The sequence below is a fragment of the Nerophis lumbriciformis genome, linkage group LG34 (assembly GCF_033978685.3).
Source record: "Nerophis lumbriciformis linkage group LG34, RoL_Nlum_v2.1, whole genome shotgun sequence".
NCBI classification, from domain to species: Eukaryota; Metazoa; Chordata; class Actinopteri; order Syngnathiformes; family Syngnathidae; genus Nerophis; species Nerophis lumbriciformis.
The window spans coordinates 24,811,457-24,828,546 of record NC_084581.2 but is presented as its reverse complement, the minus strand read 5'-3'; the positions used below and the strand labels follow the sequence as shown (position 1 = coordinate 24,828,546).

At 40.7% G+C, this 17,090-nt stretch overlaps 1 protein-coding gene across 2 annotated transcripts in view; it reads right to left on the bottom strand.

Moving 5' to 3' along the window:
• Nucleotides 1-17,090, bottom strand: part of mdn1 (midasin AAA ATPase 1) — a 191,258-nt gene that overhangs the window by 133,853 nt on the left and 40,315 nt on the right. The window contains exons 13-18 of one of the 2 annotated variants that reach the window (XM_061928076.2): nt 13,195-13,307; nt 9,320-9,471; nt 8,735-8,795; nt 5,781-5,992; nt 5,596-5,699; nt 4,573-4,717 (exon numbers count right to left, since the gene is read on the bottom strand). In XM_061928076.2, coding sequence (XP_061784060.2) covers nt 4,573-4,717; nt 5,596-5,699; nt 5,781-5,992; nt 8,735-8,795; nt 9,320-9,471; nt 13,195-13,307 — 787 coding nt within the window. The remainder of the gene's footprint in view (nt 1-4,572; nt 4,718-5,595; nt 5,700-5,780; nt 5,993-8,734; nt 8,796-9,319; nt 9,472-13,194; nt 13,308-17,090) is intronic. The other variant, XM_072912214.1, reaches the window with a different exon arrangement.

Genomic DNA, 17,090 nt, shown 5'->3' with positions numbered 1-17,090 from the left:
CATATTATTATTATGTACATATTATTTTTTTTTTTCTAAATTGAAAACACTTACTTGTGGTCTACATAATATGTACTGGTGGTTCTTTGGTCAAAATGTTGCATAGATTATGTTTTACAGATCATCTTCAAGCCGCTTTCTGACAGTCGCTTCCGGATGTGCCGTTTTGTGGGCGGTCTTTTTTACGTGGCTCACCTTTGACACTGTCTTCTCCCTGTCATTTTTGTTGTAGCGGTGTAGCGTGCAAGAACGGGAGTGGAAGAAGTGCCAAAAGATGGAGCTAACTGTTTAATGACATTCAGACTTTACTTAAACCAATAACGGAGCAGCATCTCCTCATACAACAACACCGGAAATGTGTCCTGTGAAAAACCGTCCGACCAGAACTCTCTAATAACTAAAGTTCCTTGGGTGAATAATGTAAACTCACTACACCGGTGTGTTTTAGCGCTTTCATGGGGAGTTTACTGACAAATATAAGTAAGAACTTTACACTACTCTATATTAGACATGGCAACAGCGTAGGATGAATGTCCCATAACAAGAAGATAGAGAAAAAGAAAGGACTACAAAGGCGGACGCGCGCAATATTTCAGGATTTATGCAGATCCCAAATAGAGATCAGCAGGTACCCGAAGGTAAGAAAAGTTGCTTTTGCATAATATTCCGAAACAAGACGCCAGATAATATGTCTTACCTTACACACACACACACACACCATAATAATACTCGTATGTTGAAGCACATCAAGTGGTGCAGCTTCATAGCTTACCAAAGTCGTACTAAAACATTTTGATAGATTTTTTGAGTGCCGTGTGTAATGTTCTATATTTTCAATGGAACATATAAAATGTTGGTGTTGTTTACTTGAGTCATATTGCCATCATAGTGCAGTCTACACTTATCTCTTAGGTTTGACTGCCATTTACAGGTCACACTTATCATTGCTCCATGTACCAAATAAAATTGCAAAACCAGAATTATTCCGTACATAAGGCGCACTGGGTTATAAGGCGCACTGTCGAGTTTTGAGGGAAAAAAAGGATTTTAAGTGCGCCTTGTAGTCTGGAAAATACGGTAACTGAAATGACTACTGTTATATAAACGCGCTCAGATGCTGAAAGCGAGGCACAAAGTGAGATGTCTTTCTTCCTGTTTGAAGGAAGAAACAAACAACGCGAGGTTCAACAATTCTGAATGGCGAACATGGTTCTTATTCAAAGGCAGGTACCAGCGGAGAAAACCATCCCCCCAAAAAACTCTGCTTCTTGTGGTTACGTAATCACACTAATTAAAACCTCAATGTTGATTCGATGCCCGTTAATCGTGCAGCCCCAATTCAAAATGTGTGAATACCCTTTATTTCAAATGACTGTGTCAAGATTTACTCCAATGTTCCATAGCAGATATAGCCCATAAAACCTTGATTTTCCCCAGTACTATTAAATGTACTGGGGATGTGAAGAAAAACTTTACCCAGGCTACTATAAAACAGGAATGTACTTGTACAATTTAAATTAAAAAGTAAACAGTAGATTCTCAAACAGTGTAAGGAAAACAGTAAAAAATATACGCAGAAACTAATGACAAAGAGGTAGTGGTGATGCAAGAAGAAGTAAATCATCATCTGATGTCCTCTTGCTTTCTTGGATTCTAATTTACATTTAAAACATTTCCAGATTAACATGGTGTGGAGGGAGATGTGGCCAGCGCTGCCTGCAGGAGCAAAGGTCACCGCCTGTGTCCATGGTGCTGAGGACAGAGCACCATCAGACGGGGGCGTGGCAGTGCTGACGGCGAGACACAGCTGGCAGGTGATTAGATTTCACAGGTGGTACGTGTTAATCTAATCATCTGTTGTCTTTAACAGTAAGCGGCCGGGAGCAGGAGGGGGGAGAAAACACAACAGGGTTGTTTCGCGGCCGTGGCCACGGCTGGGCTCCCTCGGCCAGCGGCACACGCAGAAACTGGACGCTCCGCTGCTTCCACAACCTTCTCCTCCTTCCTCTTTTCCCGGTGGACAGCCAGGTGGTCCTCCGCCAACGCCACTGCCGCCCATGTCCTGAGGCCGGTGGTAGCGGCAGCGGCATTGGCGGAGGACCACCTGGCTGTCCACCGGGAAAAGAGGAAGGAGGAGAAGGTCGTGGAAGCAGCAGAGCGTCCAGTTCCGACGCCGCGCAGGATGCGTGCGCCGCCGGCTGAGGGAGATACAACCCTGTTGTGTTTTCTCCCCCCTCTTGCTCCCGGCCGCTTACTGTTAAAGACAACAGATGATTAGATTAACACGTACCACCTGTGAAATCTAATCACCTGCCAGCTGTGTCTCGCCGTCAGCACCGCCACGCCCCCATCTGATGGTGCTTTGTCTTCAGCACCATGGACAGAGGTGGTGACCTTTGCTCCTGCAGGCAGCGCTGGCCACATCTCCCTCCACACATGGATATTTTATATAAAACACCTCTTCGGTGTTACAACAATCCCCACACGAGTGTGGTTTTAAAACAGTCTGGAAAACCAATTCACCCACTATCATGCACATTTTGTTTAATCAGGAGCCCGGAAAAGCAGCCGCAGCTGACTTGGGGGCATTATGAACTGTTCATGTTGTGATGTACTAGACCGTCAATGACATTGGGGAGTGAGAGGGAAATGATGGAATCTGAGACGCATCAAGATCAGGACGTGGAAGATTCTGAATTGATGGACAAATGACTAAAAATCAATTTTTTAATTATTTTACAGTAAGTATTAAAGACAGTTTTAAAATGTAGAACTAGCGCGGACACACGGAGCAAAACACACTGCAGGATGAGAGGAGAACCTATACTAACCGCTAGGCTAGCTTGACTGTGAAAGAGCGAAACAACAAATTAACTCCTTTGTACACTCTAACAGAAGTCAAACAGGAATTGTGTTACAGCAGAGAGTAACCAGCTAAGAATAAATGAGCAAATAGGTTAATAGATCAGAAGAAAGAATAATATCACATATGTGAGCCATATACATATATGTATATGTTTTTGTGCGGGCAAAAGACCAAAACACATCGAAAAGTATGTGTTTTTAAAGTATCCATGTTTGTGTGGACATGGCTTTAGTTTTTGTTTTTTGTTTTTCTTTCAGCAGGACTAGTGTAGCGGTACATACTGCAGTCTTTCATGCAGTCAGTGCAGGTTAAATTTCCGGCCAGTTACACAACACTGTACCATCCATCCATCCATTTTCTACCGCTTGTCCCTCTCGGGGTCTCGGAGGTGGCTGGAACCTATCCCAGCTGCATTCGGGCAAAAGGCGGGGTAACACCCTGGACAAGTCGCCACCTCGTCGCAGGGCCAACACAAATAGACAATATTCACACTCACATTCACACACTAGGGTCAATTTAGTGTCCCAAGTCGGGATAATGTGTTAGAAATGTTATATCAAGACAAAATAATGTCAGGAAAAAATTCACATTGAGGATCAAAGCATTAGTCAAGGAATTGTATCCCAACAGGCAATACTCCAAAACAAAAAGTGCTATCTATTATATTAACACTTTGACATTCAGATAGCCCGCCGGACTGCTAACCCATTTGCATGAAGCACACCGAAACCATGCTGAAATTTGAATTGTATTATTTATTTTAATTTAATCATGACAAAACTTCAAAGACAAGATAGTGGCAGAAAGTTGCATAGAGTCAGTCAAGACTAAGTGTGACCAAGGTTCTGCAAACGGAACACCGCAGGAACACCTGCTCCTAACTTAACTTAAAACCTGTGTAAAATACTATTTTGGGTTAAATAAGCACTCATGCACCCAAATCGTAATTATAATACATTCAAATTAATTGATTAATCATTTTGAGGACACATGTTTGTATTAAAAAATATAGGCCAACATAAAAAACAATCATTCATTTTCAACATATTCACTCTCTTATTTGTAAGGAATTTCCCTTATTTTCAGAACACGTTACTTTGTTTTCAAATGCAAATTCGATAGCTATGAATAAGTATTGTAAGACATATCAGGAAATCAATCGCAAATCACTTTTCATAACCGTTACGTTGGTAGCGCCATCATTAATGTGTTACCTTTCAGGAGTTTTCTATGGATAGTTTGTGTGTTTGGACAAGTCAAAGCAAAAAGTATGACAATGAGAAACGATGACATGACAACGGAGAACGTTAGCCGCATATTTTAAGTAATGTATTGTATTCAATTACTTTTGATTATTTTCCATACTATACAACAAACCACCGCCGCTAACCTTCTGGCGGCACAATTGTTTATATCAGAACAGACAAGAGCACAGCCACTTGAACGACACCCCTTGAGAAGACCGGACGACCCCATACAGACTGAACCACAGACCGCAAAAACCCACCAGCATTTACACCTGTGGGCGATGAGTAGTCTCCAACTAAACAAACATGTATGTTTTTTGAAACACAAGGAGAACATGCAAACCCAACAGAGACGTCTTTAGTCTGACATTTGAATGCAGAACCCCCTGGCTCTGAAGCACACATGCTAAACACATGCACCAATACCACCTGAGAAATAAATTCACAATATGACCTTACCAAAATCTCCACGGTCCAGCAACACCAGCGATCCCGCACTGCCCTCTAAGAGTCCACTCAAACATTCCAGGGTCTCTGCTGCAGCCAGGTTGATCTCATCCAGCAAAATCCAGTGGCCCTTCTTTACTGCCTTGGCTAATGTTCCCTGTAAAAATACAAACAATAAGAAGCTGCTCCCACCATTTTGGTATTAATTTTTGTTAAAATACATAGGGATTAGTGACATGTTATTTTATGTACAGTACAGGCCAAAAGTTGGGACACACCACATTTTAATGCATTTTCTTTATTTTCATGACTATTTACATTGTAGATTGTCACTGAAGGCATCAAAACTATGACACCTGTGAAGTGAAAACCCTTTCAGGTGACTACCTCTTGAAGTTCATCGAGAGAATGCCAAAAGTGTGCAAAACAGTAATCAGAACAAAGGGTGGCTATTTTGAAGAAACTAGAATATAAAACATGTTTTCAGTTATTTCACCTTTTTTTGTTTAGTGCATAACTCCACGTGTTCATTCATAGTTTTGATGCCTTCAGTGACAATCTACAATGTAAATAGTCATGAAATTAAAGAAAACTCATTGAATGAGAAGGTGTGTCCAAACTTTTGGCCTGTACAGTATGTATATTGTATTATGTAGTATTGTCTATACACCTTGCTATATTTACTCCATTGTCACGTCGAGGCATATCTTGCTCAGGAGCACATCAGCAGTGCTCAGTAAATAGACCATTTCTGACAAAGGTCCAATTTCCTACACAAACATTGGCTAAGAATAGATTATTTTGAAGACATATGTGAGTGTATCTTTATTGACAAGTCTGAGAAACTGGAAAACAGTTTTACTGTATTGCGTGTAAAGTCAGATAAGGCATTTTAAATGTGCAACAAAGATCTGAATGAGCTTAACGGTTTGATACGGTCAAATTGTTCACTGATAGGATCAGGTGAAGTCCCCACTGTTAACTTGTACAAGATGAGAATAACAGAAATCTGATGGATGATTCTTGAAACTTTACCTCCACAAATGCAAAGACCATGGCTGTCTCACATGCTTCTATCTGCTTCTGAGTCTGACTCAGTTTGCTTGCCAAACCGTCCCACTTCTCCTGCAGCAAGGCGGCTATAGACAAACCATTAAAAACAATAGATGATGTACACAGCCCAGCATTTACTAGCATTATTGACTGTACACATTGTTTACCATTGGAGTCATCTTGCAAATCTTTAGCGAGGAAGGATTTGCAGACATGGTCCATGAGTTTGAGCAGGTCATGCCAACGCCTCTCCCTGAAGCATGTTTGCATATGGCCTAAAAATGTGAGGTTTTGCGACCTGGAGTAGGTCTGGGAGAACAAGTCTTCAAAGGCCTCCCGCAGTGGGATTAATATCTGCTTGTGGTCTACTGGCTTGTACCTGAGTTGGGCAGAAAACATAAATAACTAAGGATGATGCTGTACTACCCCCTAGTATGCTGCTGGGGGTGTGACGAAATCTTTATACTGTATATTTGTTGTTTAAGAGAATACCGTATTTTCCGGACCATAGGATGAACCGGATTATAAGGCGCACTGCCGATGAGCGGGTCAAGTCAGGTCTATTTTCATATTATTATCCGGATTATAGGGCGCATTAAAGGGTCATATTAGTATAATTTTTTCTAAATGGAAAACACTTCTTTGTGGTCTACATAACATGTAATTGTGGTTCTTTGGTCAAAATGTTGCATAGATTATGTTTTACAGACCATCTTCAAGCCGCTTTCTGACAGTCGCTTCAGGATACGCCGTTTTGTGGGCGGTCTTATTTACGTGGCTCACTTTCGGCAGCGTCTTTTCTCCGTCATCTTTGTTGTACCGGTGTAGCGTGCAAGGACGGGGGTGGAAGAAGTGTTGAAAGATGGAGCTAACTGTTTCATGACATTCAGACTTTACTTAAATCAATAACGGAGCAGCATCTCCTCATTCATGGCTCACTAGTGCAATGTGAAATGTGTCACGTGAAAAAACGTCCGACCGCAACGCTCTAATAACTAAAGTTCCTTGGGTGAATAATGTAAACTTACTATACCGGTATGATTTAGCGCTTTCATGGCGGGTTTACTGACAGTGGTTAGAGTGTCCGCCCTGAGATCGGTAGGTTGTGATTCATACCAAAGACTATAAAAATGGGACCCATTACCTCTCTGCTTGTCACTCAGCATTAAGGATTGGAATTGGGGGTTTATTCACCAAAAATGATTCCCGGGCGCGGCCACCGCTGCTGCTCACTGCTCCCCTCACCTCCCAGAGGGTGATCAAGGGTGATAGGTCAAATGCAGAGAATAATTTCGCCACACCTACTGTGTGTGTGACAATCATTGGTACTTTAACTTTAACTTAAGATATAAGTAAGAACTTTACACTACTTTATATTAGAAATGGCAACAGCAAATGATGAATGTCCCATAATAAGAAGATAGAGAAAAAGAAGAAGCTTATCGACTACAGTGTCGTCACGGACTGCAAAGGCGGGCGCGTGTACATTTTCAAGACTTATGCAGATTCCAAATACAGATCAGCAGCTACCAGAAGGTAAGAAAAGTTGCTTTTGCATAATATTGCCAAACAAATCGCCAGATAATATGTCTTATCTTATACACACACCATAATAGTACTCGTATGTTGAAGCACAGTACAATCCATCAAGCGGTGCGGCTTTATAGCTTACCAAAGTCGTACTAAAACATTTTGTTAGATTTTTGAGCGCCGTGTGTAATGTTCTACATTTTCAATCTAACATATAAAATGTCAGTGTTGTTTACTTGAGTCATATTACAGTCAACACTTATCTCTTATGTGTGACTGCCATCTACTGGTCACACTTATCATTTCACCATGTATCAAAAAAAAAGAGCTTTGAGGTCAGTAAGCACAACCAAAATTATTCCACACAATAGACGCTATAAGGCGCACTGTCGATTTTTGAGAAAATTAAAGGATTTTAAGTGCGCCTTATAGTCCAAAAAATACAGTACTTTAATTGTTGTTATTTAAGAGAAAAGCTTTCTCTCAGGATTCACAAATGTTTTTCTCGCTATGAACCAAACACGGCCAGATGCTAAAATGTATGCACAGATTGAACTTTCTTGCTGTCTGTTTGGAGGCGAAAGAGAAGGACAACAAAAAATGCACTCAGCTTGTCCAGTCATACTTTTAAAACATTTGTCATCAATGCTTAGATTTATTAAGTGCTTAAATCGTGAATAAAGGAAAGCTCATTACTAAAAAGGCAAACTTTTTTTTGGCTCTGTGAAAAGCATGAACATGGAGTTTTCCAAATATTTGTGAATGTCATTGATAACCATTAAGAAATATTAACACTTTAACTTTAATCGAAAAAGCCCTATCAATCCAGGCGGTGTTTGTCATCTGTACTTGGGAAGTTAAGGTTATGCGGTGTGTCTTCTTCTTGGCTCCGTAAATGCACCTTTGTTTCACTTATTAGAAAATCCCTGATGTAATGTTTGATGTTAAGAGTTCTGTTTAGCACAACTGTTTGTCAAGCCGTGTCGCACAATAGGGGATTGCATAGACAGTGTAGGTCTCTGTTGTATGTGTGTTTTGAGTGTGCCAAAGTCAGAGAATGACAGGTGACAGTTTAACATTAATTGTGAAAAAAATAAATCAGATCAATTGATCCAAAGTGCAATATAATGTTTCACCATCCTGGGGCACTTGACTTATTCCAGCCTCAGAAGGAGGTAAGAGCAAAAGTACTTAAGTTGATGGGAGAATATGCGGAAGGCCAAATTTGACGGGAAACGATCACGTTTAAAGGTTGCTCCACTCAAAGTGCTCGTCTTGAAAGAAGGCGCGCGATGAGAAACTAAAGTTGAGAGGGAAAATGCTACACGGCGAGAGTCCGGGAAATTGCGCAGCTTTTTGGCCATCTGGGCACTTAGTTGTTTTTTCTCAAGCTTTTATATCTTCTGGAACGGCTGGATGGCTCCACAGATGAGTACCGTACCAAAAAGTGGTATGGTTATGGTCCATATCTGTTAACTTGGTACCCTCTACAACCTTTGACAGTGAAAATACAAATGTTATATTTTGTCTGTGCCAGACCCAACTGTAATGGTTGTCCATGTCCATCTATGGGTTCCTTTTTGTCACTCACCCACCAAGTAGGTCAGCAGTGTCACTTTGTTGGTTCATGTTTACAACCATCAACTTATGTCCTGAGAGAGAAAAAATAGATACATGCATAAGGAACGATGATTAGTGATTGTGGATGTATTACTTGGGTATTTTTCATGTCACTACTTTAGGAAATCCATGTACAGTATGTCAACTTGCCGGGTGCCCAGCATTACCATTGCATGCCAGAAAGTGTTTTTAAGATGTAAGAATTGTGTGAGAAAAACTGACTTTAGATATTTGGAGTATTTTATCAAAATACATTCACTATAGTGCCGTACTGGGATCCACTATCATTTTAAAAGCCCCTGAAATGATCAGGAGAGAGCTCAGCAAGGCAGCTGTAATGTTATAAACAGCAAATCAAAAATAAAAATATGCAAAGAGCCAAAGATTTAATGTACACAATTACTTTAAACCTACTGCTGACCCTTTGGCCAGGAGTAGTTTTGTACACTCAGAGTGAAAAAGGTTGCAGGGTCCTTGTGTAATGTTCAAAAGTCGGGTGCAAAGTTTGAGTATGTTTGGTAGAAAATTAATGGATGGATGGATGTAAAATCATCACCTGTTACTCTGGCCAGGTGTTGAACAGTTGTTGTCTTTCCCGTTCCCGTCTCTCCCACTAGGAGAACAGGCTCCTGCTTTGCAACGCAAAGGGCCAGTCGCTCCAGGAGTACCGCAGCTGGTCGAGTGGCAGCAAACGTGTGATTATCACTGCTAAGAAAAACATTCAGAATAAACAATCAATTGATTAACTTGTGTTTGTTGTTTTTACCCGGAAAAATAAACATTTCATTATGATTTTCTAATTAAGTGCTTAATGGGGACGGCGTGGCGCAGTGGAAGAGTGGCCGTGCGCAACCCGAGGGTCCCTGGTTCAATCCCCACCTAGTACCAACCTTGTCATGTCCGTTGTGTCCTGAGCAAGACACTTCACCCTTGCTCCTGATGGGTGCTGGTTAGCGCCTTGCATGGCAGCTCCCTCTATCAGTGTGTGAATGTGTGTGTGAATGGGTAAATGTGGAAGTAGTGTCAAAGCGCTTTGAGTACCTTGAAGGTAGAAAAGCGCTATACAAGTACAACCCATTTATCATTTATTTATTTAATGGTGAGTGGGTCTTTTCTCATACAGTGGAATAAAATATTTGGGAAAGAAAGCACGTGCCGGTGAATCCCCTTCCCAGGGCATAGGCAGATGTGTCATAATATATTAAAGAAAACTAAATGTTATTTATTTCAAATGTGAGTGTGTTTGGAGAAATGTTTTAACACATTTGAGATGTAATTGAATTTTATGTTACTGGTTATACAAAAAAGTCATAGTTAATTGAATGAAAGCCCATGTTTCAGGGAGGAGTAGAGAAAGTTGGCGGCTCTTTTCCTTATTTTTGGACAGCCGCTTCTCTCCTGCGAGAAACTTAGCATTTTCAATTTGGGATCTTGACTGTTTGCATACTTTCATCAGGGTCACAAAAAGTATGGTTTGTCATGATACGATCCTGCAGATGTGTTAACATCAAAACATTTAAATAAAGACTAAATGTGTTACCGTTAACGCGTTTTTTTGACAGTCTTAGTTATTAATGTTAAAGGTAAAAGTTAAAGTGCCAATGGTTGTCACACACACACTAGGTGCGGTGAAATTATCCTCTGCATTTGACCCATCCCCACAGGGGAGCAGTGAGCAGCAGCAGTGGCCGCGCCCAGGAATCATTTGGTGATTTAACCCCCAATTCCAACCCTTGATGCTGAGTGCCAAGCAGGGAGGTAATGGGTCCCATTTTTATAGACTTTGGTATGACTCGGCCGGGGTTTTGAACTCACGACCTGCCGATCTCAGGGCGGACACTCTAACCGCAAGGCCACTGAGCAGGTTAGTACACATTTTGTCTCATAATTAATAAATCCACAAGTGAATCTCAATCAATTTTAAAATGTTTGAAAGCTTATTTATTTTAGTAGCTCAAATCAAAACGGGAAATTTGTATACCGTATTTTTCGGACTACAAGTCTCAGTTTTTTTCATAGTGGTGCGACGTATACTCCGGAGCGACTTATGTGTGAAATTATTAACACATTACCGTAAAATATCAAATAATATTATTTATCTCATTCACGTAAGAGACTAGCCGGATATCAGCAATCGTCACACACACGTCAACCAATGAAAATTTGGCGGAGGCGGGTCATGGCAGAAGTACATTGTGGGAAAAGAAGATGCTACAGCAATCGTCACACACACGTCAACCAATGAAAATTCGGCAGAGGCGGGTCATGGCAGAAGTGCATTGTGGGAAAAGAAGATGCTACCTGCTACAGTACTACTTCCACCATTTCAACATTGCCGGTAACTTATAAAAACAAAGGGCTGAACAAAAATGGCACCGAAAAGGAAATCATATACTGCAGGTTACAAGCTGGAAGTAGTGAAATATGCAGCAGGAAACGGCAATCAAGCAGCAGAAAGAAAGTTTGGAGTAAACGAGAAACTTGTAAGGGACTGGCGAAAAGCGGAGGCTACTATTACTGAAATGAAGAAAACTAAAAAAGCTAATCGCGGGCTAAAAGCTAGGTGGCCACAGCACGAGAAACAAATTCACAAATGGGTGCTTGAACAACGTGCTGCCGGGAGAGGCTTGTCAACCGTACAGTTGCGTCTCCACGCCCAGGTAGTTGCCAAGGAGATGAATATAAATGACTTTGCGGGAGGACCTTCTTGGTGTTACCGCTTCATGCAACGCAATCGCCTCTCTATCAGAGCAAGGACAACCATGTGCCAAAAACTGCCAGCAGACTTCCAATCCAAGGTAGACAGTTTCCGCAAGTTCACGAGCACAGCTTCACGGCAACCGGGAGAATGCGCCATGCAACTTTTCTGGATGTCATTGGATGGATCGACAAAGCATGGGCTTCAGTGACAACCGAAACCATCCTGTCCGGATTCAGGCTGGAATAATTGGAACTGCAACTGACGATGACTCCTTCGTAAGTGACGTACCGATAGAAGAAGAAGCGGCGCATTGTCTACCTTTAGAGTTTGCAGAGTTGTTTAGAAGCGACACCGAGGAAGATGATTTCATGGGATTTAGTGATCAGGAGTGACAGATTGTTTGGTAAACGTATAGCATGTTCTATATGTTATAGTTATTTAAATGACTCTTACCATAATATGTTACGTTAACATACCAGGCACGTTCTCAGTTGGTTATTTATGTGTCATATAACGTACACTTATTCAGCCTGTTGTTCACTATTCTTTATTTATTTTAAATTGCCTTTCAAATGTCTATTCTTGTTATTGGATTTTATCTAATACATTTCCCCCAAAAATGCAATTTATACTCCAGTGCGACGTATATATGTTTTTTTCCTTCTTTATTATGCATTTTCGGCAGGTGCGACTTATACTCCGAAAAATACGGTACTCTATAACAGTGGTTCTTAACCTGGGTTCGATCGAACCCTAGGGGTTCGGTGAGTCGGCCTCAGGGGTTCGGCGGAGGTCAAAACACACCCGACTCATCGTGTAAATACAAACTTCTCCCTATCGGCGTATTACGGATACGGCAACAGCTGACTGGTTTGCAGGTGTGTAATTGGTTGTGAGTTTATGCACTGTGTTGCTTTTGTTCTTTGAACAAGGTGATGTTCATGCACGGTTCATTTTATGCACCAGTAAGAAAAAACATGGTAACACTTTAGTATGGGGAACATATTCACCATTAATTAGTTGCTTATTAAAATGCAAATTAGTAACATATTGGCTCTTAACTAGTCATTATTAAGTACTTATTAATGCCTTATTCGGCATGGCCTTATTATAACCCTAACCCTCTAACCCTAACCAAATAACTCTAAATTAAGTCTTTATTACTTAGAATATGTTCCCCTAGTGTCCAAATAACTCTAAATTAAGTCTTTGTTACTTAGAATATGTTCCCCATACTAAAGTGTTACCAAAAACATATAACTTTGTCTTGAATTTGAAAAAAAACATTTTATTTTTCACTAAAGAAGGGTTCGGTGAATGCGCATATGAAACTGGTGGGGTTCGGTACCTCCAACAAGGTTAAGAACCACTGCTCTATTGGTTCTATATTAGATAGTCTAACTATCAACATTAAGAACTGTACGTAAACAAACAATGAAAGGGTAATATGCAAAAGAAAATGTTGGAAGTATCACTTATATTTACTGAGAGCGGTTTACAGAGCAATACATATAAGCAAATATTGTACATTGAGACGTTAAGAACACTGACAATCATGTGTATTCATACCACAGAGTTCAACTTGCTTAGCTCAAAACCCATGAAGCTGTGTGTAGGTTGCAAACTGCAATTTTAGGCACATATGCCAGGTTAGGACACAGTGTGTCTTGACAATCATCCGAATTAAACCAGGTCCAAGTAAAAATTGACAAAGAAAACGCCCAACTTACACACTCAGCTGCACTGTTTCAGTCTGCTTTCGAACCAGAGTCACTCGACCCACCAAGACCTCATTTTCAGTCAGCGATACGGCAGGCTGATACATCTGGCAGAAGTGCTGAACCTATGGGCATGAAAAATAATATTTTTTGGAACATTGTAACATAAATCAAATAAATATGGGCATTTGGATGAAACTTTCAGGAAAAGTCAGAAATGGAATAAAAAACATATGATTAGATTTTGGGGGTGACCGGGGATTGCATATATATATATGTATTCATATATATATATATATATATATATATATATATACACACACACACACACACACACACACACACACACACACACACACACACACACACACACACACACACACACACACACACACACACACACAGGTAAAAGCCAGTAAATTAGAATATTTTGAAAAACTTGATTTATTTCAGTAATTGCATTCAAAAGGTGTAACTTGTACATTATATTTATTCATTGCACACAGACTGATGCATTCAAATGTTTATTTCATTTAATTTTGATGATTTGAAGTGGCAACAAATGAAAATCCAAAATTCCGTGTGTCACAAAATTAGAATATTACTTAAGGCTAATACAAAAAAGGGATTTTTAGAAATGTTGGCCAACTGAAAAGTATGAAAATGAAAAATATGAGCATGTACAATAGTCAATACTTGGTTGGAGCTCCTTTTGCCTCAATTACTGCGTTAATGCGGCGTGGCATGGAGTCGATGAGTTTCTGGCACTGCTCAGGTGTTATGAGAGCCCAGGTTGCTCTGATAGTGGCCTTCAACTCTTCTGCGTTTTCGGGTCTGGCATTCTGCATCTTCCTTTTCACAATACCCCACAGATTTTCTATGGGGCTAAGGTCAGGGGAGTTGGCGGGCCAATTTAGAACAGAAATACCATGGTCCGTAAACCAGGCACGGGTAGATTTTGCGCTGTGTGCAGGCGCCAAGTCCTGTTGGAACTTGAAATCTCCATCTCCATAGAGCAGGTCAGCAGCAGGAAGCATGAAGTGCTCTAAAACTTGCTGGTAGACGGCTGCGTTGACCCTGGATCTCAGGAAACAGAGTGGACCGACACCAGCAGATGACATGGCACCCCAAACCATCACTGATGGTGGAAACTTTACACTAGACTTCAGGCAACGTGGATCCTGTGCCTCTCCTGTCTTCCTCCAGACTCTGGGACCTCGATTTCCAAAGGAAATGCAAAATTTGCATAGTTGGGTGACGGTTTGGGGTGCCATGTCATCTGCTGGTGTTAACGCAGTAATTGAGGCAAAAGGAGCTCCAACCAAGTATTGACTATTGTACATGCTCATATTTTTCATTTTCATACTTTTCAGTTGGCCAACATTTCTAAAAATCCCTTTTTTGTATTAGCCTTAAGTAATATTCTAATTTTGTGACACACGGAATTTTGGATTTTCATTTGTTGCCACTTCAAATCATCAAAATTAAATGAAATAAACATTTGAATGCATCAGTCTGTGTGCAATGAATAAATATAATGTACAAGTTACACCTTTTGAATGCAATTACTGAAATAAATCAAGTTTTTCAAAATATTCTAATTTACTGGCTTTTACCTGTATATATATATATATATATATATATATATATATATATATATATATATTCATATATATATTCATATATATATATATATATATATATATACTCATATACTCTAATTTACTGGCTTTTACCTGTATATATATATATATATATATATATATATATATATATATATGTCTTAATAAGGTTATCCAAAAAATAGTGCTCGATACCGTAGTAGAGCGCAATATATGTATGTGTGGGGAAAAAAAATCACAAGACTATTTCATCTCTACAGGCCTGTTTCATGAGGGGGGTACCCTCAATCGTCAGGAGATTTTAATGGGAGCATTCGCATACCATGGTTTATATAGGGCGCAGAGTGGGTGGGTACAGGCTGGCCTAGGGGTGTGGTGATTGGTTCATGTGTTACCTAGGAGGTGTTTCCGTCTATGGCGGCATGTTGTTACAATTTCGCTGCGCTTGTTGAGGGATGACAGGTCTGGACGGTAGATAATAAACAGTTTCTCTTTCAAGCATAGGTTGCATCTTTTATTACCACTATTGTAAGGTGTGCTGGATGCAAGAATTTGCCATGTTATTGAATATTCAACATTATTGTCTTTGAGGTCCCAAATGTGTTTGCTGAGTTCTGTGGTATTTCGCAGGTTTTTGTTCCTGAAAGAAGCCTTGTGATTGTTCCATCTGGTTTTGAATTCACCCTCGGTTAATCCTACATATGTGTCGGATGTGTTAATGTCCTTGCGTATTACCTTAGATTGGTAGACAACTGATGTTTGTAAGCATCCCCCGTTGAGGGGGCAATCAGGTTTCTTTCGACAGTTACATGCTTTGTTGGTTTTGGAGTCGTTCTGACTGGGGGTCGACGGCTCATTTGCAATTGTTTTGTTGTGGTTTGAGATGATTTGTCGTATATTGTTCATGCAGCTGTAGCTCAATTTGATGTTGTTCTTGTTGAATACTTTTCTTAGGTTGTTGTCTTTGGGAAAGTGTTTGTCAATCAGGTTGAGGAATTTGTGTCCAATGTTCGTTGAGACGTTTTTGCTGTATGGGGGGTTGTACCAGATGATGCCGTTTCGTTTTCTGTTCTTTTTTGGCTGGTTTCCTGGCGTGGGTTCATAGGTGAGGGTGAAATTGTATCCGCTTTCATCATTGACGTCACTATGGGAAGTTTTGACGGAGCAGAAACGTGTGAACTCGTTGGGAGTTTCCTCCTCTCCCAGCTCGCTAGCCTCAATCTGAACCTTGGTATTTACCGTGATGACGGACTGGCAGTGTGTCGCGCCTCGCCAAGGAGCAGCGAGAATACCAAGAAGCGCATATGCCAAATTTTCAAAGAGAACGGCCTACGGATCACGATTGAAGCCAACAAGCAAACCGTCAACTTTCTTGACGTCACTTTCAACCTGAGAAATAACAGCTACCAACCATTCACGAAACCCAACACAACACTCCAATACGTGCACCATGACAGCAACCATCCACCCACCACCACGAAAAGAATACCTACCGGAATCAATAAAAGGCTATCGATGCTGTCATCTAGCAAAGCTGAATTTGACCAAGCAACCCCCCCGTACCAAAAAGCCCTTGATGAAAGCGGATACAATTTCACCCTCACCTATGAACCCACGCCAGGAAACCAGCCAAAAAAGAACAGAAAACGAAACGGCATCATCTGGTACAACCCCCCATACAGCAAAAACGTCTCAACGAACATTGGACACAAATTCCTCAACCTGATTGACAAACACTTTCCCAAAGACAACAACCTAAGAAAAGTATTCAACAAGAACAACATCAAATTGAGCTACAGCTGCATGAACAATATACGACAAATCATCTCAAACCACAACAAAACAATTGCAAATGAGCCGTCGACCCCCAGTCAGAACGACTCCAAAACCAACAAAGCATGTAACTGTCGAAAGAAACCTGATTGCCCCCTCAACGGGGGATGCTTACAAACATCAGTTGTCTACCAATCTAAAGTAATACGCAAGGACATTAACACATCCGACACATATGTAGGATTAACCGAGGGTGAATTCAAAACCAGATGGAACAATCACAAGGCTTCTTTCAGGAACAAAAACCTGCGAAATACCACAGAACTCAGCAAACACATTTGGGACCTCAAAGACAATAATGTTGAATATTCAATAACATGGCAAATTCTTGCATCCAGCACACCTTACAATAGTGGTAATAAAAGATGCAACCTATGCTTGAAAGAGAAACTGTTTATTATCTGCCGTCCAGACCTGTCATCCCTCAGCAAGCGCAGCGAAATTGTAACAACA